This window comes from Delphinapterus leucas, chromosome 1 (genome assembly GCF_059928025.1).
Source record: "Delphinapterus leucas isolate spDelLeu-1000000601 "Yukka" chromosome 1, BTC_Dleu_Yukka2, whole genome shotgun sequence".
In the NCBI taxonomy this organism is placed as follows: domain Eukaryota; kingdom Metazoa; phylum Chordata; class Mammalia; order Artiodactyla; family Monodontidae; genus Delphinapterus; species Delphinapterus leucas.
In genome coordinates this window covers 182,975,332-183,003,072 of record NC_143129.1, presented here as the reverse complement: position 1 = coordinate 183,003,072, position 27,741 = coordinate 182,975,332, and the positions used below count along the sequence as shown (strand labels likewise).

Below are 27,741 nucleotides of genomic sequence, written 5' to 3'. Positions count from 1 at the left end.
AATAACCCCCTATTTATTGAGACCACTGGAGTTGGATTTATTGGTATATTATTTGCAGCTGACACAGTAATCAATGCCATGCCTTTGAAGGAGATCCCTTGGTTAGTAACGTGTAGGCAGAGAAAACAGTGTGGCTGTGATCACGGTTTGGAGTTAAAGCAGAGAGGAGGAAGCCCAAAGGAAAACTGAGCTACCTCCAAAAGGGAGGTAGCAGAAATCCAGGAGCGCGTGGCTAAGAGTGGGGCGGGCTTCCCGGAGGCCTGTGCTCGCTGCTCCCCGCACAGCTCCTCCCGGCGGCGGTCCCGCCCCGGTCCCGCCTCCCCGGCCACACATTTACCTCCCGAGTCCCCACCGCCCACCGCCAGTGCCGCCCCCAGGCCCGCCATGCCCGCCGACCTCAGCGGCACCTGGAACCTGCTGAGCAGCGACAACTTGGATGGCTACATGCTGGCCCTAGGTAGGGCCGGGGGGGCCGTCCGGGGGCCTCGGGCTCCGGCCGCGCGTCCGGGTCAGGGCGGAGGAGGCCGGGCTGTCCTGTAGGTCAGTCTCCCTGTCTCCCCTCACCCTCGTCCGTCCGTCCTTCCGTCCCCCCGTCTGCCTGAGGATCCGCCGGTTACCCCGCTTCCCCACCCCCGTCCATCCTCCGTCTCGCTGTCCGTCCGTCTGACCGTCGGACTCCCACCCCCGTTCGTCTGCCAGTCCTCCAGTCGGTCTGCCTGTCCCCCTATCCTTCGGTCTCTCCCATCCCCTTGCCCCCCCACCCGTCTGCCCATGTCCCGGTCCCTCCCGTCCTTCCTCCTGTCCCCCGTCCGCCCACCCGTTCCCCGTCCTTCTTTCTCCCCCGTCCGCGAGTCTCTCTGCCTGTCCTTCTGTGTGTCCGCCGGTGCCCCGTGCGTCTCTACCCCGCGGCCGAGGCTCCTGTCCTATCGCGGACTTCCAAGCAGGAGGGGGCAAGGGTGGCATGGGCCCACCTCGCTGGGAGGCTCGGGGGCACGATGGGGGTCCACCCGGGTGAGGGGGCGCCCCGGCCCGAAGCCCCTCCCGAGAGAACCTCGCTGCGCAGCCGCTTGAACGCGAGGCTCCGGGCGGCGGCTCTGGGATTCCCCGAGCCCAGCGGCCGTCCCGGCGAGGTCCCGGCCGGCCGCATCAGCATCACCTGGAGCTGGTTCGGGACGCGGATTCCCGGGCCCCAGAGGACCTTCCCCAGCCGGTCTCCGGCCGCGCCCGCGCCCCCAGGTGACTCTGGTGCCCGGTGGAGTTCGGGAGCTACGTTTGAAATCTTCAATTTTCTGGCTTCTCCTTCCCTCGAGGGCTTGAGGAGGGTCAAGAAACCCAAATCCCTCAGAGGCCACTACCCCGTCCCCCACTACCCCGGGGCCCAATTCCAGCCGGGAGGACTGTGGGTGGCCGTCTGGGGGGCGTCGCTTCCACTGCCCCCTGCCCGGCTTGGGCTCCGGCGCTCTAGACGCGGAGGGAAGGGAACGCGGGGGCCTCCAGGGTGCGTAGGGGGCCGGCGGGGCCTCAAGAGTTTATTTCCTGCCGGGACTGTAGAACGCCTCCCTTCCGTGCCGATTCTTAGTTCGTCCTGCCCTTAGTTTAACTCTTCAGACTTGGTAGTTCTGAGCACCTACTCTGTGCCAAGCACTTTCGCCTAAATGACGCCCATCAGTGGCGCTATTGACAGTTGGGCCAGAGTTGCTGGGAGTCTAGGGGCCTGGGGGCTGCTCTGGCTCCGCCTCCTCATTATCTGACCTGGGCCTCAGTTTCCCCATCTGTAAACTGAGAGCAGGGGGATCCATTTTATTTTTTCTTTTAATTGTGCTAAAATAAATATAACATAAAATCGGCCATTTTAACCACTTTGAAACGTACGGTTCTGAGGCTCCTGTGTGTTTTTAAGATCTCCCAGCCTATGGTAAGATTCTCCCCTCCCTTTCTCACACTAAGTAGGGAAGTCTGGAACTTCTCAAGCTAAATCTGATTCATACTGACACAAAGCCTCATAGGCAAGGAAAAAGTATTTTTCCTCTACCCATCTTAGGTTCATTGGCTGGAGCCCTGTTAATTAGACTAAAAAAGACAGAGTAGGGACTTCCCTGGTGGCCCAGTGGTTAAGAATCCACCTGCCAATGCAGGGGAGATGGGTGCGAGCCCTAGTCCAGGAAGATCCCACAAGCCGTGGAGCAGCTAAACCCGTGCGCCACAACTACTGAGCCTGAGCTCTAGAGCCCGCGAGCCACAACTACTGAAGCCCACGTGCCACAACTACTAAAACCCATGCACCTAGAGCCCATGCTCCACAACAAGAGAAGCCACCACAGTGAGAAGCATGAGCACTGCAACGAAGACCCAATGCAGCCAAAAATTAATTAATTAATTATTTTAAAAAAGAGTAACAAGACACGAACAAAGGGAAGTTTGTTAGCACATGCATGGTGAAAACACACAGGAACATTCAGTGATGAGCATCTCAGAGTGGTTAGAACTTGGTTATGTGGCATCTCAGCAAAGAGTGACAAGACAAAGAAAAGGGCTTTGACTTTCTAGGGGTGGCAAATTGTGGGAAGATTAAATACATGGAGGAACTAATGGAAAATGAGAGCTAGTTAGTAAAGTCTATTATGTAAAATCTGATGCCATCTCTAGGCTGATAGGAATCTAGTGTTGTCTCCCTAACTTCTGTCCGACCTGGTACAGAGAGAGGGGGGACACATTTACACAATTATGTCCTGCTTCTGGGGGAAGGGCAGAGAGTTTTTCTTCTATCTTCTTCCCAATCATCTTCATTTCAAAACAGTCAGTATGACAAAGTGGCACGTTTGAGGGTGGCATATTCTACCTTCACCTGAATCTCATTTCCTCTCTTTCCCATTCATAAGAAGGAATTAATGATGACTTTTCCCAAAGGCAGTAAATCCTGATAATGTACTTATCTCCTCACCCCCAAATTAGTGGCGACATGTGACCATAAGTGCTTTCTCCCCTGGTTTCTCTGGCTAGCATCTGGCTTTTTTACGGAGGATAACGTGCTAAAGATCAGGGGATGGCTTTGAATTTTGCCTTGCTATGCTCTTTCTCTTTAACCATTTCCATGGCTGGCGTTTATTTATTTATTTATTTGGCTGCATTGGGTCAGTTGCAGCACGCGGGATCTTTCATTGTGGTGCGGGCTCTTTGTTGCAGCACACAGGCTTCTCTCTAGTTGTGGCGCACAGGCTCCAGAGGGCCTGGGCTTTGTAGTTTGCAGCAGGGAGGCTCTCACGCTGAGGCGCGCCAACTCAGTAGTTGCGGCCTGTGGCTTAGTTGCCTCGTGGCATGTGGGATCTTAGTTCACCGACCAGGGATCGACCCACGTCCCCAGCATTGGAAGGTGGGTTCTTTACCACTGGACCACCAGGGAAGGCCCTCCATGGCTTTTAGAGCAAACTTCTTAGAGAAGAAAACAGGGAATGGAGTCAGGGTCAACATTTCAAGTGTGCGAAGACATCTTTTGTTAAGCCTGTCACGTATCGCAAAGGAGCCTTCTGAGTGTTGTAATTAGTGTTTTTCAAATGTGTATTCATGGAATCCTTCACCTGTCCCCAATACTGTCTTGCTTTTCTTTACGCTCTGCTATGACCCCTTGTTGGATACTTTCTTTTTCGTGATTTCATTAGAAGCTTATCAATTATCTGCCACTGTATTAGATCCTAGAGGCCAACAGAGGCTATTTATTTACATTAGCTATATTCATTTATCATCCAACCCATTTCACAGAGGATTAAGCCATAGAGTATTGAGTCAATATCCTGCCTCACTACTCCTTTTTTTACATTTGGTCCAGGTTCCAGAAAGATACTACTAGATCCAGACAACACATGAACTGTTACTTGCAGTCTGTTTCCCAAAAGAAATATAAGTGTGCTAAGGATGCTGGAGTAGAGGCTACTTAGTATAACAGACCACCAAACTGGAAACCCAGATAACTAGCCAGTGATTGTTGGTAATAGAATCAAAGTCATATAACCTCTGAGTTCATTTAGATTCCCCATCTGTTAGAGGTGGTTGGATCAGATTTGATATTCTAAAGTGTCTAAAATACAAACCAAGGGATCTCTTAGTGTTACCTGAAATCTGGGTTCACCTCTTGGTGGGTGTCCAGCCAAAAGACACAACCAAGCCAAAGATCAGGAGAAGAAAGGACTTATTATTTCTTGCAGCAAGTAAGGACAACACTGTGGATCTTTCCCAAAGCAGTGTCTCCCTGAATAGCAAAATTGGTGAAGTTTTAAGCTAAGGGTACGTGCATATTCATGAAGGGGTTTGAGCAGAGGAGAATTCAGCATAGAATTGGGCAGAGTCCAAGCTTTAGTTGATTCAACTCAGGAGGGTCAACACCATCATATACTCCACCTGGGTGGGGGCCTTAGTTCCTGTGGAACTAAGACTGTATCAGATTGTTCTGTATATTCCTTGAGGAGGAATTGTTACCAAACTCAGGTTCAGCTTCTCCTGCTCAAAAGCCAATACTAAAGAGGCAAGTGTTGGTAGAAAGGGAAGTCGCTTTAATCAGAAAAGCTGGCAATCTGGGGAGAAGTTGGACTCATGTCCCAAAAGCAACTCCAAAGATTATGCTCAGCCATGAAAGTTTTTAAAGGGAAAAAGGGGGAAAAAAATCTCAGTTAATTATTAAGGTAGGAGGTCAGATTCTTCGTCATTTTTCCATTGCTTGCAAACCTGCTGACTTCTCCTGATCTCCCTTTGGATGCTATTTTGCCTGTGTGGTCTGCCTGTAAATTTGCTCAGGGAGTTGCTGGGGGTAGAAAACTAGTCATTCTTTACTTAATTCTTCATTCCTACTTCTTTTAATCTACGGAAAGAATCAACAGGTTAGGCAAGGCATTGTGGACATTTAGTAGAGCATAAGTCAGGAGTTAGGTTAAATGTTACCTTGTGATGTCATTGTCACAATTAAGGTTTAAGGGGAACAAAAATAGGCAAGCAGGAAAGGGGCAAAATAGCTGCTTACAGAAGTAGGACTCTGTTTTATTGCTGAACTATTTTTTCTTGACGGCTTTTCCTTTGTTCCTGCATTACTAAGACCTGCTCAAGGGCACTCATTATGGCCAGGCTTAGATCACAAAATGGCTAGGCCATGGGACTTCCCTGGCGGTCCAGCGATTAAGACTCTGTGCTTCCAATGCAGGGGGCGTGGGTTCAATCCCTGGGGAACTAAGACCCCACATACCGCACAGCATGGCCAAAAACTAAACTAAAATAAAATAAAAATAAAAGGCAACACCAAAAAAATAAAAATGGCAAGGCCAAAAATGGTTTCTCTTATGTCAAGAAAGCCATGCCTGGTTCTCTTTCTCTGGGTGGGGACCCCCTAACCTATCTGCTTACATTAGCATTTTATACAATAGCTGAAATCAGCCTAAAACCTATTGCCAGTTGCCAAAAGCCTGGGAAGAAAATGATTTGGCACACATGGCTATTTGTGTGGCAAACTCTCTTCTGCCTTCCACATGTAAAAACATAGACTCCAGGGTCAATGCATTTCTCCTGGGCAAAGTAGGGGCCCAGATCCAGATGATTGTAGGGTCTTGTTACTCAAGGACCAGCAGAACTCCTTAGAATGCAGACACTTGTGCCTCATCCCAGATCCTGGATCTATGGAATCAGTATCTGCGTTCAACCAGATTCTTCGGTGATTCTGAAACTGAGTAGAATCCTGTGGGGCCCTCATGGGTACAAATCCTTTCTGTGTCCCTCCTTTCTTATTTGTAGGAAGTAGGCTTCATTCAGTTTCCTTGACCTTCCCTGAGTTCCAAAGATAAGATTCAAGTTGCTTATCAGGGAAAGTAGGGAGTGCAGAAACAAAGGAGGAGCAGTCAAGAAACAACAGTGCAGCCTTGGGGCAGGATCCTTGTTCCTCCTCAAGGAATATACATAACAATCTGATAAAGAACATTCAGTGATGAGCATCTCAGAGTTCTTATGCTTGAGTTCTTATGCGGGAACCAAGGTCTCCACCCAGGTGGATGATGGTAACTTCAGACTGAGCACAAGATTCCTAGAACACCACCCTGAAAGTCTGCACACAGTGGAAGAGAGCAAAGACTCTGACCCCCTCCCCAAATGATTCTCCCTTTAAAAATGTTTATGGTTGTTTTTTTTTATAAATGTATCTATTTATTTATTTTTGGCTGCACTTGGTCTTTGTTGCTGCACACGGGCTTTCTCTAGTTGCGGCGAGCAGGGGCTACTCTTCGTTGTGGTGCGCAGTCTTCTCATTGCGGTGGCTTCTATTGTTGCGGAGCACGGGCTCCAGGCACGCGGGCTTCAGTGGTTGTGGCATGCGGGCTCAGTAGTTGTGGCTCACGAACTCTAGAGTGCAAGCTTACTCTAGATGTGAGTAGTTGTGGCTCATGGGCTTAGTTGCTCTGCGGCATGTGGGATCTATCCGGACCAGGGCTCGAACCCGTGTCCCCTGCATTGGCAGGCAGATTCTTAACCACTGCGCCACCAGGGAAGTCCCCCAGCATCTCTTTTGAGGGGGAAAATTACTCCTTTCTGGCTAAGGCTGATCCTGCAACTCCCCAACATGGCTCTGATACTGCGCTTTCCTAGCTTCTGCCAAATTGCAGGGAGAAGAAAGGCAATTTGTCCTTTGGAAATTGAAGAAAGTTTGCTTGGGTTCTAAAGACTGGAGGAGCTAGCTCTGGATTTGGGAGTTCTTGGTGGACCCCACAATAGCAAAGAAAGACCGAAGGTGTGAAGCTCTAGGCAGGAAAGAATGCTGTGCTAATGCCTGCAAGGGCTTGACCATCTTGTCTGGACTCCCCTTTAATCTCATGAACATGAGAAGGCAGGGATGTTACCAGCTTGTCCAAGGTCACCATGTAAACTGGATTTAAAGCCAGTATCTCTTGGCTCCAAGACCCACATTGCCTCAAGATTAGAAGTGGCTTTGGGATGAAGGGTTAATGTGAACAGATGAAGTTTAGAAAAGTAAATGTTTGTGTTGGCCTCTTTGAGATCCTGCCCTAAAATGTGTATGCTCACACACATCCTTATAATAGGATGTGCATCCTTTAGATTGTTTCCTCCTCCTGCTGGAATGTCTTGTTTCCTACTTAAAAATCTAATGGTGTGGAAAAGCATGGTTTGACCTGGACAGAAGCCTTATGACCACTAAAGCCATTTGGCCACTGAGGTCATGGTAAGTGTAGACCTGGCAGAAAATGACCAGAACTTAAGCTAATTTAAATTTTGATCTTTAAAAAGGCCAGCCTTGCAACTGCAAATCTGTTAAGTGACAATCTTACAATGTGGTAGTGAAACCGAGTGCGGCCTGCGCACGGAGGCCTTCTTTTGTCCACCATTTCTTCTTCTTTTTAGAAAATATTTATTTATTTATTTGGCTGTGTCGGGTCTTAGTTGCGGCACGCAGGATCTTTTGTTGTGGCACAGGCTTCTCTAGTGGCGGCGTGCGGGCTCCTTTCTAGTTGTTGTGTGGGGGCTTAGATGCCCCACAGCATGTGGGATCTTATTTCCCCAACCAGGAATCAAACCCGAGTACCCTGCATTGGAAGGTAGGTTCTTAACCACTGGACCACCAGGGAAGTCCCTGTCCACCGGTTTTAAAAATTTATTTATTTATTTATTTTTGGCTCTGTTGGGTCTTCGTTGCTGCGTGCGGGCTTTCTCTAGTTGTGGTGAGCGGGGGCTACTCTTCTTTGAAGTACGCGGGATTCTCACTGCAGTGGCTTCTCTTGTGGAGCATGAGCTCTAGGCAGGTGGGCTTCAGTAGTTGCAGCACGGAGGCTCAGTAGTTGTGGCGCACGGGCTTAGCTGCTCCGCGGCATGTGGGATCTTCCCGGACCAGGGCTCGAACCCGTGTCCCCTGCGTTGGCAGGTGGATTCCACTGCGCCACCTGGGAGGTCCCTGTCTACCATTTCTTACAGGCAAGACTCCAGCCTCCATGACCTTCCCTGAGTTCCAAAGGGTGGATTTCAAACAGTTGCTAATCAAGAAGTTGCAGCCAAGAAACCACCTGAGGCAAGATTAAAGGGACCAGGGAAGCTCATTAAAATGAGATGACCACATGAGATGAGGTTAAGGAAGTGTAAGCCCTGCTCACACCCTAATCTTGTCAGAGACTTCCTCGCCTTTGAACCACTGTTATAAAACCCTTCATCAAATCCTCTGGGGTTGGGACACACAGTTTTTTGAGGCCAAAGCCCGCTGTGTGTCCCTTTGCCTGGCAAAGCAATAAAGCTCTCCTTTTCTACTTAACCCAAAACTCTGTCTCCTGGATTTGATTAGGCGCCGGTGCGCAGAGAGGCCGAGCTTTCAGTAACAGTAGTACTAATTATAAATTTACTAGCAACAAATCATCTCACTGATGGTAAAAGCATAACTGATGTAAAGTAATTATCTAAAGTTTGGATTCTTGTTTGTTTGCCTTTTTTTGTTTGTTTATTTGTTTTAATTTATTTATTTTTGGCTGTGTTGGGTCTTCGTTGCTGCACGCAGGCTTTCTCTAGTTGCGGTGAGTGGGGGCTACTCTTTGTTGAGGTGCGCGGGCTTTTCATTGCAATGGCTTCTCTTGTGGAGCATGAGCTCCAGGCGGGTGGGCTTCAGTACTTGTGGCATGCAGGCTCAGTAGCTGTGGCTCGCGGGCTCTAGAGCGCAGTCTCAGTAGTTGTGGCTCACAGGCTCTAGAGCACGGGCTCAGTAGTTGTGGCGCACGGGTTTAGTTGCTCTGCGGCATGTGGGATCTTCCCGGACCAGGGCTCGAACCCATGTCCCCTGCATTGGCAGGCGGATTCTTAACCACTGTGCCACTAGGGAAGCCCTGTTGTTTGTTTTTCTTCCACATACAGAATAGGGTTTAAGGAAAGTCAGTGATAACTATTTTAAATTTGGCTTGGTCATTTTAATAATCAGATAAATATTTTAAGGGTTTAGCCTCAATGTTTAAACATTGCTGAAAACAAGTAAAGACTGGATCATTTGCATTTCTTGCTAAAAACTTGAGTTCTATGTTAAAAAAACTAAAAAAAATTTTTATTGAAGTATAGTTGATTTACAATGTTGTGTTGATTTCTGCTGTAAAACAGTGATTGAGTTATACGTATGTATTTTTCATATTCTTTTCCATTATGGTTTATCACAGGTTATTGACTATAGTTCCCTGTGCTATACAGTAGGACCTTGTTGTTGATCCATCCTATATATAATAGTTTGCATCTGCTAATCCCAAACTCCCAATCCTTCCCTCCCCCACTCCACCCCTCTTGCCAGCCACAAGAGGGGTGTGAGTCTATGTCTGTAAGTCTGTTTCTGTTTCGTAGATATTTATATTTTAGATTCCACATATAAGTGATATTATATGGTATTTGTCTTTCTCTTTCTGACTTATTTCACTTAGTATGATAATCTCTAGGTCCATCCGTGTTGCTGCAAATGGCATTATTTCATTCTAAAACATTTATACTATCATTGAGCTTAGAAATGGGTGGGACTGGGAATTCCTTGGCAGTCCACTGGTTAGGACTCCACGCAGTCACTGCCCAGGTTCAATCCCTGTTCACAGAACCAGGATCCCGCAAGCCACATGGTGAGGCCAAAGAAAGAGAAAAAATTTTTAAGAAGACAAAAGAATGGGTGGGGGCTAATGAGATGCTGAATGACCCCTACTCAGGGCTTGGCCACGTTTTCTAGGCTGGAAATGGAAGTATGAGGCACCTGGCCCCGAGAAGCACAGCTAACCCCAAGTGGCAGTCGTGTCAGGAAAAACCGAATCTGTTAGGCAAACAAATTAAAACAGGGGTCAACTCTGGGACCAAGCTACCTGCAATGAGGTATGTAAATCTCTGCAATGAAGATTCCTAAAACTTTATTCTACATAATAGGACAGTCCCTAAATAGGAGAACCATGCCCTGTGACTCATAGAATTGTCCAGGGTGACGAGCCAGCAGACAGCTGTGGCTGCCTGATCATGTCACAATGTGTCACCTGCTCTAAACGTTCCAGTGGCTACCAGCTGACTCCATCTTGCTCTGGGTTGAAGCCCTATTGTCCTTACTGTCCCCTCACATCTCATCTCTAGGTCCCCTCCTCCTCCTCAATCTCCCTCATTCTGTTCCAGCCACCCCAGGCTCCTGGGTGTTCCTGAGACCATCTGGCACGCCCTTCCTGGTATCCTTGTGACCTCTGTCTTACACTTCTTTCCCCCCAAATCTGCACAGCTTACAGCTCACTTTGTCATCTCCCTCAGCTCTGGCTGGAATGGCACTTGGCTTCCCTATTTAAAATAGCAACCCACAAGTCCATTCTCTACATCTGCGTCTTTATTCCTGTCCTGCCCCTAGCTGGGATGAAGTGAGAGAGTGGCACTGACATACATACACTACCAAATGTAAAATAGATAGCTAGTGGGAGGCAGCCGCATAGCACAGGGAGATCAGCTCGGTGCTTTGTGACCACCTAGAGGGGTGGGATAGGGAGAGTGGGAGGGAGACACAAGAGGGAGGAGATTTGGGGATATATGTATATGAATAGCTGATTCACTTTGTTATAAAGCAGAAACTAACACACCATTGTAAAACAATTATACTCCAATAAAGATGTTAAAAATAAATAAATAAAATAAAACAGCAACCCTTACCTCTAGTACATAATGGGTTGATAGCCACTTAATGGGAGCTGTCTATACCAAAATGCTGATCGTCTCAGTGTTCCATGTTTTGGTGTGTGACTCTTTTAAAGCTTATTAAAGATTTCTCAATGTATAGTAGTATTTGCATGATTACAATGTTTTTTGAGGTGCTTTATTTCCTCTTTTTTCATTTTAATTTTTTTCTTGTTTTAATTTTTAAAATTAAAAAAAAATTTAAATTATTAAGTTTTTGTTTGGCTGCACCACACAGCTTGCAGGATCTTAGTTCCCCGACCAGGGATTGAACCCAGGCTCTTGGCAGTAAAAACGCCGAGTCCTAACCACTGGACTGCCAGGGAATTCCCTGTTTGTTTTTCTTTTTTGTTAGAGGTGCTTTGTTTTGTTTTGTTTTTTTCCCCTGTGTTCGGAAACTGTTCAAATGCTGTCTTAATTGGAAGTGTAAATGTATAAAGCAGAAAAAGGTATCTGTGACTGAGGCTGGATTGGGGCCTGAGCCCAGTCCCCTTGGCTTCCTCGTCCTCTTGTCAACCTCTGAGGGGATTCCCAGAACTGTCTCTGCCATGCCCAGCTTCAGGTCCATCACCTAACGCACAGCCAGCCAAATGAACTTTCCCTGAAAGCTGTTCAAGATTTTTAATCAGCCTCCGGAAGGAGATTTGCCAGGATAGCTGACCCTGTAGATCCAATTTTGTCAGGAAACGACGCTGAAGTTGTCAAAGCAAGACTAGCCATCAAATGCAATGATTTTGAGGACGGCTGCCAAATTCTTAGCCTTTGCATCTCAAGGAAATGTTGAAATGTCTTCTTTTCTTTCTAAAAAATTATTTTTAAGATATTGACTTTGCCACGCGTAAGATAGCCAGGCTTCTGAAACCACAGAAAGTGATTGAGCAGAATGGGGATGCTTTTACCATCCACACGAACAGCAGCTTCAGGAGCCACCTTGTGAAATTTAAAGTTGGAGAAGAATTTGTTGAGGATAACAAAGGCCTGGATGACAGAAAATGCAAGGTAAAAATTAAAGTAATGACATAGGCTGTTAGTTTTGCAAGGTTACCTTGGCACCCTCCCTAGTAATACCTGAGGATGTTGCTAGAGCAAACCAGTATTTTCTCCCATCCCTCATGCAGAGCTTGGTCATCTGGGACAATGACAGACTCATGTGTGTGCAGAAGGGGCAAAAGAAGAACAGAGGCTGGACCCATTGGATTGAAGGGGACCAACTCCACCTGGTACTTGCCCTGTTTTGTTCTTTTTTTAAAATATAGTTGATTTACAATGTGTTAATTTCTGCTGTACAGCAAAGTGACTCAGTTATATATATATATTTTTTTTTTTTTTTTTTAATTTTTTTTGCGGTACGCGGGCCTCTCACTGTTGTGGCCTCTCCCGTTGCGGAGCACAGCCTCCGGACGCGCAGGCTCATCGGCCATGGCTCATGGGCCCAGCCGCTCCGCCGCATGTGGGATCTTCCCAGACCAGGTCACGAACCTGTGTCCCCTGCATCGGTAGGAGACTCTCAACTACTGTGCCACCAGGGAAGCCCTATATTCTTTTTTATATTCTTTTCTATTATGGTTTATCCCAGGACATTGAGTATAGTTCCCTGTGCCATACAGTAGGACCTTGTGGTCCATCCATTCTATATGTAATAGTTTGCATCTACTAACCCCAAACTCCCAGTCCATCCCTTCCCTCCCCCACCCTTGGCAACCACAAGTCTGGTCTCTATGTCTGTGAGTCTGTGCTTCATAAATAGGTTCATTTGTGTCATATTTTAGATTCCACATGAGTGATGTCATATGATATTTGTTTTTCTCTGTCTGACTTACTTCACGTAGTATGATAATCTCTAGTTGCATCCATGTTACTGCAAATGGCATTATTTTCTTTTTTATGGCTGAGTAGTATTCCATCGTGTGTGTGTGTGTGTGTGTGTGTGTGTGTGTGTGTGTATCATATCTTCTTTATCCATTCATCTGTCAATGGACATTCAGATTGTTTCCATGTCTTGGCTATTGTAAGAAATGCTGCTGTGAACATAGGGGTGCCTGTGTCTTTTTGAATTAGAGTTTTGTCTGGGTATATGCTCAGGAGTGGGATTGCTGGATCATATGGTAATTCTTTTTTTTTGTATTTATTAATTTATTATTATTATTATTTTTATACAGCAGGTTCTTATTATCTATTTTATACATATTAGTGTGTATACATGTCAATCCCAATCTCCCAATTCATTTCACCCCACCCCCACCCCTGCTTTCCCCCCTTGGTGTCCATACATTTGTTCTCTACATCTGTGTCTCTATTTCTGCCTTGCAAACCAGTTCAACTGTACCATTTTTCTAGATTCCACATATATGCGTTAATATATATTTGTTTTTCTCTTTCTCACTTGCTTCACAGTCTCTAGGCCCATCCACGTCTCTACAAATGACCCAATATCGTTCCTTTTCATGGCTGAGTAATATTCCATTGTATATATGTACCACACCTTCTTTATCCATTCATCTGTCGATGCGCATTTAGGTTGCTTCCATGACCTGGCTATTGTAAACAGTGCTGCAGTGAACATTGGGGTGCATGTGTCTTTTTGAATTATGGTTTTCTCTGGGTACATGCCCAGTAGTGGGATTGCTGAGTCATATGGCAATTCTATTTTTACTTTTTTTAAGGAACCTGCATACTGTTCTCCATAGTGGCTGCACCAATTGACATTCCCACCAACAGTGTAGGAGGGCTCCCTTTTCTCCACATCCTCTCCAGCATATGTTATTTTTAGACTTTTTTTTTTTTAACATCTTTGTTGGGGTATAATTGCTTTACAATGGTGTGTTAGTTTCTGCTTTATAACAAAGTGAATCAGTTATACATATACATATGTTCCCATATGTCTTCCCTCTTGCGTCTCCCTCCCTCCCACCCTCCCTATCCCACCCCTCCAGGCTGTCACAAAACACCGAGCCAATATCCCTGTGCCATGCGGCTGCTTCCCACTAGCTATCTACCTTACGTTTATTAGTGTGTATATGTCCATGACTCTCTCTCGCCCTGTCACAGCTCACCCTTCCCCCTCCCCATATCCTCAAGTCCGTTCTCCAGTATAGACTTTCTAATGCTTGTCATTCTGAGTGGTGTGAGCTGGTACCTCATTGTAGTTTTGATTTGCATTTCTCTAATAATTAGCGATGTTGAGCATCTTTTCATGTGCCTATTGGCCATTTGTATGTCTTCTTTGGAGAAATGTATATTTAGGTCTTCTGCCCATTATTTTGATTGGGTTGTTTGTATTTTCTTGTTGAGTGTTCTTATTTTTGATGAGATTATTAAAGAAAATGCTAAACAGGAAACCATGACCAGCAATCCTATCATCCCAACTCACTGTTTTCAGTTTGGTATCTTACCATCCAGTCTGTTAGAATATTCTTCCTTTTCATTCAATAGAAAAACATATTCCAGGTTTCTAAATAATTTCCCTATTGAATTCATCATGTATAAATTGAATACATATAATAACGTAGCAAACTGGCTGCATAGTATTCCATCAGGTTCATGAACTCTCATATTATTAAAACATTTTCTTAATTTCAATGTCCAGGAATATTTCAGGGTGTTTTTAGCTATTTCTTTTTTTTTTTTTTTTTTTTGCGGTATGCGAGCCCCTCACTGTTGTGGCCTCTCCCGTTGCGGAGCACAGGCTCCGGACGTGCAGGCTCAGCGGCCATGGTGCACGGGCCCAGCCGCTCCACGGCATGTGGGATCTTCCCAGACCGGGGCATGAACCTGCGTCCCCTGCATCGGTAGGCGACGTCTCAACCACTGCGCCACCAGGGAAGCCCTCAGCTATTTCTTAAATTCACATAAACAGAATTTTTTGCGTGCATGGATTTATTCCCTTGGGAAGAATTCACAGAGAGGATCAGTGTTGTCAGAGACATCATTGCCTCCTGCTACTTTGTTGCCTTACTCGCTTCCAAAAGGGTATATCAATTTCTTATGCCACCAGCACTTAAAAACCATACAAATTATAGCTCAACCTAATCAATAATTTCTCAATATAATCTAGAGGGTATAAAATTGTACATAAAGGCTTAATTATGGCTTTTAAAATGAGAATTTCTTCCTGCCATACAGGTATGTTACAATGGCTTACATTTTTTTTTAAAAAATTATTTATTTATTTATTTATTTATTTGTGGCTGCATTGGGTCTTCATTGCTGCGCACGGGCTTTCTCCAGTTGCAGTGAGCAACTACTCTTTGTTGTGGTGCGCAGGCTTCTTGCTGCCGTGGCTTTTCTTGTTGTGGAGCATGGGTTCTAGGCGCACGGGCTTCAGTAGCTGTGGCATCTGGGCTCAGCAGTTGTGGCTCGTGGGCTGTAGAGCGCAGGCTCAGTAGTTGTGGCGAACGGGCTTGGTTGCTCTGCGGCATGTGGGATCTTCCCAGACCAGGGCTCGAGCCCATGTCCCCTGCATTGGCAGGCGGTTTCTTAACCACTGTGCCCCAGGGAAGCCCTGGCTTACAGTTTTTGAGTGATGATTTTGCGTGTGATTACTTAGCTAAATCCTTTGAGTGCATTTTCTCACTTAGTCTTCAAGACAGTCCTGTGGAAGGGACACTATTTTTCCCATTTACAAATGAAGAGACTGAGATTTAGAAATTCCCCAAGGTTGCAGAGTAGAGATTCAAATCTAAGTCTGACAAGAATGTGTGCTTCCAACTCTGTTTTTTTAAGTCTCAACATACATGTGAAATCTAGGTGAGATCCATGAAAACAAAATGAGAGCACTCATCTTAAAGTTGGATATGGGTCGTATTTGAGAGTCTGGGGAGTCTTTGATTACAAAGACATTGAAGATATTTTGATTCTTAGATTGACAAATCTCGCACTCTTCTGGCAATAAAAACAAAGTTAAGAAACTTGCCATCACAAAAATGTAGCATGAAACTACAAAGAAAACACAAATTTGTTTGAGGATTCAGATTAGTTGGCTGTAAGAAGTAATGTTCAAATTGCATGCATCCTTCTTTGGCATAGCCAAGAACTCTGCCGAAGCAGAGGATAGAAGGACCCTTGCTCTAAGGATACTCTTGGGATGATTCTTACAAGCTGTGATACAATAAAAATAAATATTTGAACAATCCCATTCACCACTGCAACAAAAAGAATAAAATACCTAGGAATAAACCTACCTAAGGAGGTAAAAGACCTGTACTCAGAAAACTATAAGACACTGATGAAAGAACTCAAAGATGACACAAACAGATGGAGAGATATACCATGTTCTTGGAATGGAAGAGTCAATATTGTGCAAATGACTATACTACCCAAAGCAATCTACAGATTCAATGCAATCCCTATCAAATTACCAGTGGCATTTTTTACAGAACTAGAACAAAAAATCTTAAAATTTGTATGGAGACACAAAAGACCCCAAATAGCCAAAGGGGTCTTGAGGGGAAAAAACGGAGCTGGAGGAATCAGACTCCCTGACTTCAGACTATACTACAAAGCTACAGTAATCAAGACAATATGGTACTGGCACAAAAACAGAAATATAGATATATGGAACAGGATAGAAAGCCCAGAGATAAACCCACACACCTATGGTCAATTAATCTATGAAAAAGGAGGTGAAGATATACAGTGGAGAAAAGACAGTCTCTTCAATAAGTGGTGTTGGGAAAACTGGACAGCTACATGTAAAAGAATGAAATTAGAACACTCCCTAACACCATACACAAAAATGAACTCCAAATAGATTAGAGACCTAAATGTAAGACCAGACACTATAAAACTCTTAGTGGAAGACATAGGAAGAACACTCCTTGACATAAATCACAGCAAGATCTTTTTTGATACACCTCCTAGAATAATGGAAATAAAAACAAAAATAAACGAATGGGACCTAATGAAACTTCAAAGCTTTTGCAAAGCAAAGGAAACTACAAACAAGACAAAAAGACAACCCTCAGAATGGGAGAAAATATTTGCAAATGAATCAACGGACAAAGGATTAATCTCCAAAATATATAAACAGCTCATGCAGCTCAGTATTAAACAAGACAACCCAATCAGAAAATTGGCAGAAGACCTAAATAGACATTTCTCCAAAGAAGACATACAGGTGGCCAAGAAGCACATGAAAAGATGCTCAACGTCACTAATCATTAGAGAAATGCAAATCCAAACTACAATGAGGTATCACCTCACACCAGTTAGAATGGGCATCATCAGAAAATCTACAAACAACAAATGCTGGAGAGGGTGTGGAGAAAAGGGAACCCTGTTTCACTGTTGGTGGGAATGTAAATTGATACAGCCACTGTGGAGAACAGTATGGAGTATTTTTAGTTAAAAAACTAAAAACAGAATTACCATATGACCCAGCAATCCCACTACTGGCATACACCCAGAGAAACTATAATTCAAAAAGACACATGCACCCCAATGTTCATTGCAGCACTATTTACAATAGCCAGGTCATGGAAGCAACCTAAATGCCCATCGACAGATGAATGGATGTGGCACATATATACAATGGAATATTACTCAGCCATAAAAAGGAACGAAATTGGGTCATTTGTAGAGACATGGATGGATCTAGAGACTGTCATACAGAGTGAAGTAAAGCAGAAAGAGAAAGACAAATATCATACATTAAATCATATATGTGGAACCTAGAAAAATGGTACAGATGAACCGGTTTGCAGGGCAGAAATTGAGGCACAGATGTAGAGAACAAACGTATGGACACCAAAGGGGGAAAGTGGCAGGGGTGGGGGTGATGAATTGGGAGATTGGGATTGACATGTATACACTAATATGTGTAAAATGGATAACTAATAAGAACCTGATGTATAAAAAAATAAATAAGATAAAATTCAAAAATTCAAAAGAAATAGAGTATGCATACATACAAACATACATACATAAATAAATATTTGGTCTTTGTACCTGGTTCCTAAAACCCCTGGAATCTCAGAGTTATGAGAGTGTCTTCTGTGTGCCAATGAGCTGACTGGTGGCTGGGGACCCTCGATAGCTTCAGGATGGGGGCTGGTCCCAAGAAAGATCAAGGCCGGATTAGAAAGCTGGAACTCTCAGCACAGCCCCTGAGCTTGGGTGAGGGAAGAGGATCTGGAGATTAAGTTAATGACCAATGACCAGTGATTTAAGCTATCATACCTGTGTAATGAAACCTCCATAAAACCCCTACATAAGGGGGTTCAGAGAGCTTCCTGATTGGTAAAGACATAGAAGTGCTGGAAGGGTAGCCCTCCTGGAGCTCTGCCCGCCCTGCCAAACGCCCCACCCCCCACCCCGCCCCCCGGCGATACCTTGTCCTATGCATCTCTTCCGTTTGGCTCTTCCTGAGTTGCATCCTTTACAATAAACCTGTAAGTACAAGTAAAGAGTGTTTCTGTGAGCCATTCTAGCAAAGTGTTGAACCTGAGGGGAGGGGGTTGTGGGAATCCCTCATTTACAGTTGTTCGGTTGGAAGTATATGTGGCCTGGGACTTGTGACTGATGTCTGAAATAAGGGCAATCTCATGAGACTAAGCCCTTGACCTGTGGGGTCTGCACTAGCTCTGGTCCTCAGTGTCAGAACTGAATTAAATTCTTGGCCATTCCAGCAGTGGATAACACTCCGCACTCCCAGTGCAGTGGGCCTGGGTTCGATCCCTGGTCAGGGAACTAGATCCCACATGCATGCCACAACTAAGGAGCCCACATGCTGCAACTAAGGAGCCTGCCTGCCGCAACTAAGACCTGGTGCAACTAAATAAATAAATATTTTTTTAAAAAGAGAAAGAAAGATACAAGTAAAAGTGAAACTTTAAAAAAAGAAAAATTCTTGACCATCCAGTTTGGCGTCAGAGGGTTGGAGACATGGGATTGGAAAAGACACCACGTACCTGGTGTCAGAAGTGTTGTGACTAATGGTAATAGACCACATGCCAACTCATCTTCTTTCGTCTTCCCTTCCTCCCTGCCCCTAGGAACTGTTCTGTGAAGGCCAAGTGTGCAAACAGACGTTCCAGAGAGCTTGATCTGTATCCAGCCGCAGAGTCTACATGTGGCGGTGGCTTAATGCTGAATTATATTCCAGAATAAACAGGTGTTGATCTGTCCTGGCTTGGTGGATGGGGCCTTGTGGTCAGAAAGGTGTCACACATCCTGTACCAGAAGCCATTTGGATTGTGAGAAAACTTCTCAGCTTCAATAAACCTGTCCAATGAGTATGATGTTTTCCTTCTAAATTTAGCATATCCTTATTTTCAGAAATATTTGGAAGCCTTCTAGGCACACCACTGATACACCAATGAACAAGTTTTAATTCCCGTCTTCCAGGTCTACTGAGGAAAATGGAGGAAACAAACAGTCTGAACAGTGGTGAGAAGTATAGGCAGCTGTGAGAGCTCAGGAGGGGCAAACCTGACATCTGGGGATGGGCAAGTGGTGGCAGGGGTCTGGGGTATTTCTGGAGGTGATCCTTAAGCTGGGACCTGAAGCATAGGTAAGCAGGAAGCATTCTAGGCAGAAGTTGGAGGGATGTTTGAAGAACTGAAAAGATTGCTATAGCTGCAACTTAGGGTGGTGCATTGGGTGGGGTGGTGGGGGAGAGACGGCAGGCGAAACTGACATGACAGTCAGGGGCCCTACCATGAAGAATCTTGAATGCTAGGGTGAAGAGGTGAGATTTTTGTCCCCAAGGTAATAGGAAGATGGTGACAGGTATTAAGCAGATATGCACAATTAGGTTGGCTCAGAGGAGTAACTCTGAATGCAGAGGGATGAAAGATTGTGGCTGGGGGATGCAAATCAGGAGGCAGTTTGGAAAGCCTGGTGGAAATCACAGTGTGAGGTGACGTCATTCAGGATCACCTGGAGCCCAGGTCTCAAATACGGGAAAAGGACTCCTGGGACTGGAGAGAAGTAACCAATTATTAAGGAGGCAGAATCTATAGCCCAAGGTGATGGATGAGGTCTAGGGATGCTGGCAGGGGGAAGAATCAAGGGAGGTGCTCTCTTTTGTTTCAGGCTGCTATAGGAAGGGTGAGGCCCATCAGAAAGAAGGTAACACAAGCAGAAGAAGGAAGTGGAGTCAGAACTTCAGATTCTGAGGTGCCTGTGCCGGGTGAAAGCCAGGCTGCCAGGAGACAATGGATAGATGGGTCTGGAGACACGCACAAGTTGTCGAGCATATAAACTACACATATGGATGAGACTGTCTGGGACATTATCTTTAAAGTGAGAAGAGAGAAGCCCGAGGTACAAACCCCACAGCCCCAGGACCAGAGGGGCGGGAAAAACAGGGAGGCATCAGGAAAGCAAAGGAAGGAAACGTTCAGGTTTGAGGGAGGGTTCAGTGCTCTCTGAGATGCCCAAGTTATCCATAAGGCGAGGTGCAGGATTTTGCCATCCTGGTGAGGATGGTTTAGCAGCACAACTGGTACTAAAGCAGCATGCGAAGCGTTTTGGAACCAGCAGAGGCGAAGGGGTACAGACAGTGAGAAGCAGAAGGGACGTGGTGATAGTTTCAGGGAGTCTTGGAGGGGAGCAACTTGGCGAGATGGATGGAATTTATGGACCATAGAGTCTATGCCAGATGATAAGGCAAGTCAGGGAAGGACTCATGGCCACTGAGTACTCACCACGTGCTAGGCTCTAAGCTGGGCTTTAGGGATTCCGTGGACAACAGCAGAGGAAAGGTCTGTGCCTGTAGGAGCTTACCATCTGCTGGTGATGTCAGAAATCTATAGGAAGTTAAAGTGTGAGTATCAGGTATAGCTCTTGTTTTAAGTGTGGACAAAAAATGTGGCCTGCCATATCACTAAACCAAGAATGTTGCAGCCATCAAGCCACCAGCCACTGCGGCAGCCTCCAACTTTGCACCCTCAGGGGACCCAGGATGGAGAAAAATAGGATACTGGCCTTAGATAGCTAAGGTGCATATCAAAGGAATTATTTCAATGGGCCCAGACTCTTGCATCTTCCCATACATAGAAAAGTGCTAAATTCATTAACTTGAGATGTCTGTTTTGTTTTTCGTATTTATTTATTTTTTTTTATTTTTTAATTTCTTTTTTATTTTTATATATATATATTTTTGTTTGTTTGTTTGTTTGTTTGCGGTATGCAGGCCTCTCACTGTTGTGGCCTCTCCCGTTGCGGAGCACAGGCTCTGGACGCGCAGGCCCAGCGGCCATGGCTCACGGGCCCAGCCGCTCCGCGGCATGTGGGATCCTCCCAGACCGGGGCACGAACCCGTGTCCCCCGCATCGGCAGGCGGACTCTCAACCACTGCGCCACCAGGGAAGCCCTATTTTTATTTATTTTTTGACTGCATTAGGTCTTAGTTGCAGCACTCGAGCTCTTCTTTGTGGCACTCGGGCTTCTCTAGTTGTGGTGCACCGGCTCTGGAGTGTGGGCTCTGTAGTTGGAGGCATGCAGGCTGAGTAGTTGCAGCGCACGGGCTTAGTTGCCCTGTGGCATGTGGGATCTTCCCGGACCAGGGCTCGAACCTGCATCCCCTGCATTGGAAGGCAGATTCTTTACCACTGGACCGTCAGGGAAGACCCTGGTTTTTTTCTTTAACAGTAATCTTTTGATGTTCTGACTACCTGGTTTTTGTTGCAAAAACTCATATATTCCGGCTCCTCCCTTACGTCTTTGGAGCTATCTGAGAGGCTGGCTCCTGGGCTTAAGTCCCCAGTAAGTCTGCTGAATAAAACATAATTCTCAGCTTTTAGGCTGTGCTTTCTTTTTTTTCAGTCGACATAAATAACAGAAACCAAGTTATTAGTTTGACCTTAAAAGTGATGACTTTGGAGTCAAATGAAGTCAGGAAACAGTTGTTGATCCAATTAGATATTGTGATCCCACCAAAAAGAAAGAACACAAGATTGTTTCAGGATAGAATCAGGCAGTAGGTGGATTGGCTGAGGTTGCAAACCCAGTCAGATTTGAGAATTATGTAGTGAGTAACCCAAATTGGAGGCTGTGGGCTGTGAGACGACCCCTTTTTAGAAATCTCCTAACATAACAGCATTGCTTTGGGGCAATTTGAGACAATAGGCTGCAGTGGGAAGGCAAAGTTTTATCGGCATTTATTAATTTATCCAAATATGGGGGGACTTCTCTGGCTGTCCAGTGGGTTAGGACTCGGCACTTTCACTGCCGTGGCCCTGGGTTCAGTCCCTGGTCTGGGAAGTAAGATCCCACAGGCGGTGCAGTGAAGCCAAAAAACAAAACAAAACAAAAAAGAAAACAAACATGAAGGACCTGCTTTCCCCAGGACCATGCTAATTCCTGGAATTTAGCAGTGAAAAAAGTGAAAAATTGTTCCCTTCATGAACCAAAGGGAGGAGATAGATAATATATATGTTAAACATACAGTGGTAAGTGCTATCAAAAAAAAATATATATAGGGAAGGGGAATAGAGAAAACAGGATGTTGCTGGTGCCCTTTTAAGCAAGATGGTTACGAAAAATCTCAGGAAAGTGTGATATTTAGTCAGAGTCATAAAACAAGGAAATAAGCTTTGTGGAGAGCTGGGGGGCAAGAGGACCAGTGCAAAGGGCCTGAAGTGAAAGGATGTCTGACGTTCTGGAGGTGCAGCCAGGAGGCAGCTGGAGCAGGGCTGAGAGTGGGACGAGATGAGGTTGGCCTTTCGCAGAGCCAGGGGACTTTGAGCAATCTTATCTGCTAGACCGCTGCTCAGCAGTACCTGGAACTATCCACTTCAGTTCAGGGTATAGAGCATTTATTTATTTATGTATCTATTCAGTTCTTCGAACCAAGTTAGGAGACTCTCAGGTCACAGGAGAAGAGCATCACTCTTAGCAAAGCCGTGAACCTGTCTACTTCCACCTGCAGGTGCACCAGCTCCAGAATGGCTGGCTCTCCTCCATTCCTCCCTTATATAACTTGACTTAAAGCCACAACAAGTAATAAGCAGTAGTTCTCTGCCTTTTTTTCCTTTTTTTTTTTTCTAATTTTCTTTGTCTGCATTGGGTCTTTGTTGCCGCCCGCAGGGCTTCTCTAGTTGTAGTGAGCGGGGGCCACTCTTCCTTGCAGTGCTCAGGCTTCTCATCGCGGTGGCTTCTCTTGTTTCGGAGCACAAGCTCTGGGTGCATGGGCTTCAGTAGTTGTGGCACGCGGGCTCAGTAGTTGTGGCACGCGGCCTTAGTTGCTCCACAGCATGTGGGATCTTCCCAGACCAGGGCTCCAACCCGTGTCCCCTGCATTGGCAGGTGGGTTCTTAACCACTACACCACCGGGGAAGCCCCTGGTTCTCTGCGTTTCTCCTTGTTTTCTCCTCCTTCCTCTCACCTTATGTCTAGGAAACATTTCTTTTTAAAAAACATTCCCCACTTAGGCAACCTACCAAATCAAGATAGGAGTGGTTTTAGTTTGAACCTTCATCCCATTACCCCTGCAGATGTCTGTTTCTTCAGGCATTTTATTAAAAGTTTTAAGCGTTAGAAATTAAAATTCTTCTCATTCTCCAAGGAAAAGACTGGTATACAGCTGCCCATGGTGCTATTTTGGCTCCAGTTGTGAAGAGTTCAGAAACTAGCCTCCACGACAGAGTTTTTGTTTCAATCAGGAGACGTCCACCGGGGGAGGGCTATGCGGATTTTTCTGGGCGGCTCTGGGAGCAGCTGCTACGCGTCCCTGGGAGGAAGGGGCGGGTAGCCGTGTCCACGCGGAGCGCGCTGCGCGCGCTGCAGGAGCCTGATGTGTGGGAGGGTGACGCGCTCAGGCTGTTTGTTCCCCAAAGTTATTGCTGGCCATCCTGTGAGAGCAGCAATGAAATAGATGAAATAGAATAAAATAGGGGATTCCTCCGGACGCGAGCTCTGCCAGCCTAGGAAGCAGAGGAAGCCTTCTGGAAAGACAGGAGCTTTCCAGGGAGTGGCGCGTGCTTCAGAGGGGCACCGTCTGCGCCACCCAAACACGGGGAAGGGGCCGGATAGCCCGGGAAAGAGGGGAACCCCGCCCCCGCGTCACCGCCGCCCCCCGCCACACCCTGCCCCAGATTTGAAGTTAAGGGAAGTTGGGGTGGAGTGACCCCTCTTGGGTAGCCCCGGATGCTGCGGAGGAGCACGGGGACCCGACGCGCCCCCTTCTGGACAAACCTTGCATCCTCTTCTCGCGGGGCCCTCTGGGGAAAAAAGGAGGGCCCTTGCTCTTTTTCTTTTCCTTTCTTTTTCTTTTCTTTTCTCTCCTTTTCTTTCTTTTTTTAGTTTTTAGTGTTTTTAAAAAATTATGGTATCATGAAGAACCTAGGGGTAAGACGGGAATAAAGACGCAGACCTACTGGAGAACGGACTTGAGGATATGGGGAGGGGGAAGGGTGAGCTTTGACAGGGCGAGAGAGAGTCATGGACATATACACACTAACCAACGTAGTAAGGTAGATAGCTAGGGGGAAGCAGCCGCAAGGCACAGGGATATTAGCTCGGTGCTTTGTGACAGCCTGGAGGGGTGGGATAGGGAGAGTGGGAGGGAGGGAGACGCAAGAGGGAAGACATATGGGAACATATGTATATGTATAACTGATTCACTTTGTTATAAAGCAGAAACTAACACACCATTGTAAAGCAATTATACCCCAATAAAGATGTTTAAAAAAAATTATGGTAAACTATACATAACATAAAATTGACCATTTTAACCCTTTTTTAAAATTTTATTTTATTTTTTTAATTTATTGGTGCGTGGGCCTCTCACTGCTGTGGCCTCTCCCGTTGCGGAGCACAGGCTCTGGACGCGCAGGCTCAGCGGCTATGGCTCACCGGCGCAGCCGCTCCGCGGCACGTGGGATCCTCCCAGACCGGGGCACGAACCCGCGTCCCCTGCATCGGCAGGTGGACCCCCAACCACTGCGCCACCAGGGAAGCCCCATTTTAACCATTTTTAAGAGTGCAGTTCAGCGGCATTAAGTACAGCCACATTGTTGTACAGCCATCACCACCATGCATCTCCAGAACTTCTTCATCTTCCCAAACGGAAACTCTGTCCCCATGAAACAACTCTCCATTCCTCTTCCTCCCAGCCGGTGGCAACCTCCATTCTACCTCCTGTTTCTATGAATTTGACTGTTCACCTGTGTGGAATCGTATATTTGTCCTTTTGAGTGTGGCAAATTTTACGCAGCATACGTCTTCAGGGTTCATCCACGCTGTAGCCTGTGTTAGAATTTCATTCCCTTTAAAGGCTAATACTCCATTGTATTGTATGGATGGACCACATTTTGTGTATCCATTCATCTGGCAATGGACATTTGAGTTGCTTCCACCTTTTGGCTATTGTGAATAATGCTGCTGTGGACACAGGTGTACAAATATCCATTCGAGTCCCTGCTTTCAACTCTTTTGAGTATATACGCAAGTGGAATTTCTGGGTCACGTGGTAATCCTGTGTTTAACTTTTTGAGGAACTGCCAACTGTGTACCACAGCAACTGTGCCATTTCACCAAATTGCACAAGGGTTCCAATTTCTCCACATTCTTACCAACATGTATTTTCTGGCTTTTTGATAATAGCCATCCTAATGGGTGCATTTTTTTAAATTGTGGTAATTTACACATAACAAAGTTTACCACTTGAACTATTTTAAAATGTACAATTCAATGGCCGTAAGTACACTCACAGTGTTGTATAACCATCACCACTGTCTAATTCTGGAACTTTTTTATGACCTCAGATGGAAACCCCTTACCCATTAGCAGTCAACCCTTTCCCCACAGCCCCTGGAAACCATTAATCTACTTTCTATCCCTATGGAATGGCCTATTCTGGATTTTTTTATATAAATCGAGTTGTACAGTAAGTGGCCTTCTGCGTTCCCATGACAGTTCCCTCAAGTTCAATAATTTGTTGGAATGACTCACAGAGCTTTACTTCCTGTTACTGGTTTATCATAAAGGATACAATTCAGGGACAGCGAAAGGAAGAGCTGCATAACGCAAGGGTGGGGGGAAACGGAGTTTCCATGTCCTCTCTGGGTGCTCCACCCTCCCAACGTCTTGATGTGTTCACCAATTTGGAAGCTCTCCTGAGCCTCATTGTTCAAAGGTCTTTATAGAACTCAATCTCCAGTCCCCCTTCTTCTCCCGGAGGCTGGTAGGCTGGACAGAGGGTTCCCACCTTCTAATAAAGTGCTTGGTCTTTCTGGTGACCAGTCCCCATTCTGAGGCTATTTGGAGGGGGGAACACCCTAAGCTGTCTCATTAGGACAAACTCAAGCGTGATCTGCAGTCGCCCCTTATGAATGACAAAGACACTCCTATCACTCAGGAAACTCCAAGAGTTTTTGGACCTCTGTGCCAGGAATCAAAGACAAAGACCAAATATATATTTTTAATTATGCCTCACTGCTTTAATTGCAGTTTGGAAAGACATTTTGGCACGGTTCCGTAAAACAAGTGAGAAAATATGATATGCAAAGTATCCCTCTGTCATTTTAAAATGCAAGAGGCCATCTTCATGGTGATTTACTATAGTTAACTATTAGATGCATTTTATCACAATTGCTTAGATTGGATTCAAGTCAGCAGACATTTGGAGAGGTTCACCAAGTGGTACTAGGTCCTGAAAATATGAAACAAAAGTCATAAAAAGTCAATGATAAATTCCATATAAATGATTCTAACATTAAGCAGTGAATTGTAAAAAAAAAAATTTTTTTAAAGGTCATACCCAAAGCAGTAGTTCATTATAAGGATAAATTTTACATAAGTGTAATGAATAGTTTCTTGAATTGTTTGATAACCCAATTAAGAAAGGGAGGGACTTCCCTGGTAGCGCAGTGGTTAAGAATCCGCCTGCCAATGCAGGGGACGTGGGTGTGAGTCCTGGTCTGGGAAGATCCCACATGCCGCGGAGCAACTAAGCCCATGCACCGCAACTACTGAGCCTGCGCTCTAGAGCCCGGGAGGCACAACTACTGAGCCCACACACCACAACTACTTAAGCCTGCGCGCATGCGCGCGCGCGCGCGCGCACGCGTAAGGTCTGTGCTCTGTAGCAAAGAGAAGCCACTGCAATTAGAAGCCTGCACACCGCAACGAAGAGTAGCCCCCGCTTGCCACAACTGGAGAAAGCCCACTTGCTCGCAGCAAGGAAGCCAAAATTTAATTAATTAATTTTAAAAAAAGAAAGGGAGTGAGTCCAGACATAGAAAGGACTTGTGGTTGCCCTGAGGGAAGGGTGTGGAGGAGGGATGGATTGGGAGTTTGGGATTAGCAGATTGTAAACTATTATATATAGAATGGATAAAGAACAAGGTTCTACTATATAGCATGGGAAACTATATGCAATATCCTGTGATAAACCATAATGGAAAAAAATATGAAAAAGAATGTATATATTTATAGCTGAATCACTTTGCTGTACAGCAGAAATTAACACAACATTGTAAACGAACTATACTTGAATAAAATAAATGTTAAAAAAGGAAAGGGAGTGAGTCAAAAGATTTAAATTTCTGGCTAGTTTACATAAAATACTGACACTGATGGAGTTAACATGAAACATAACACACCACGATGAAGGCAAAAGCAAACTGGTGATTGTGAGTCCTCAATTCAGAGTGTTACTGTTAATCACAGCATAAGAAAATTTATGATGCTCAGGGCTTCCCTGGTGGCGCAGTAGTTGAGAGTCCGCCTGCCGATGCAGGGGACACGGGCTCGTGCCCGGGTCCGGGAAGATCCCACATGCCGCGGAGCGGCTGGGCCCGCGAGCCATGGCCGCTGAGCCTGCGCGTCCGGAGCCTGTGCTCCGCAACGGGAGAGGCCACAACAGTGAGAGGCCCGGCGTACCGCAAAAAAAGAAAAAGAAAACTTATGATGCTCTGAAATATCCCAGTTCATGTCTGAAACTTCATAAAAATAGCCCCAAGGGACTTCCCTGGCAGTCCAGTGGTTAAGACTCCGGGCTTCCACTGCCGGGGGCGTGGGTTTGATCTCTGATCAGGGAAATAAGATCCCGCAGGCCAAAGAAAAAGAAATAGCCCCAAGTTTAAAAACAGTCCTAAAGTTTACCTATCCTTA

The 27,741-nt window shown here is 45.7% G+C and overlaps 1 protein-coding gene across 2 annotated transcripts; it reads left to right on the top strand.

Annotated features, from left to right (window-relative positions):
• Window positions 1-26,683, top strand: RBP7 (retinol binding protein 7). Of its 2 annotated transcripts, none has more exons than XM_022598576.3 (4): window positions 1-457; window positions 11,504-11,682; window positions 11,802-11,903; window positions 18,675-26,683. In XM_022598576.3, the coding sequence occupies exons 1-4, from the start codon at window positions 385-387 to the stop codon at window positions 18,723-18,725; spliced, it is 405 nt and encodes a 134-aa protein (XP_022454284.2). In that variant the 5' UTR covers window positions 1-384; the 3' UTR covers window positions 18,726-26,683. The 2 variants fall into 2 exon arrangements, with proteins under 2 accessions (XP_022454284.2, XP_089757935.1); XM_089901809.1 differs by lacking the exon at window positions 1-457 and adding an exon at window positions 464-1,236.
• Window positions 26,684-27,741: the final 1,058 nt, after the last annotated feature.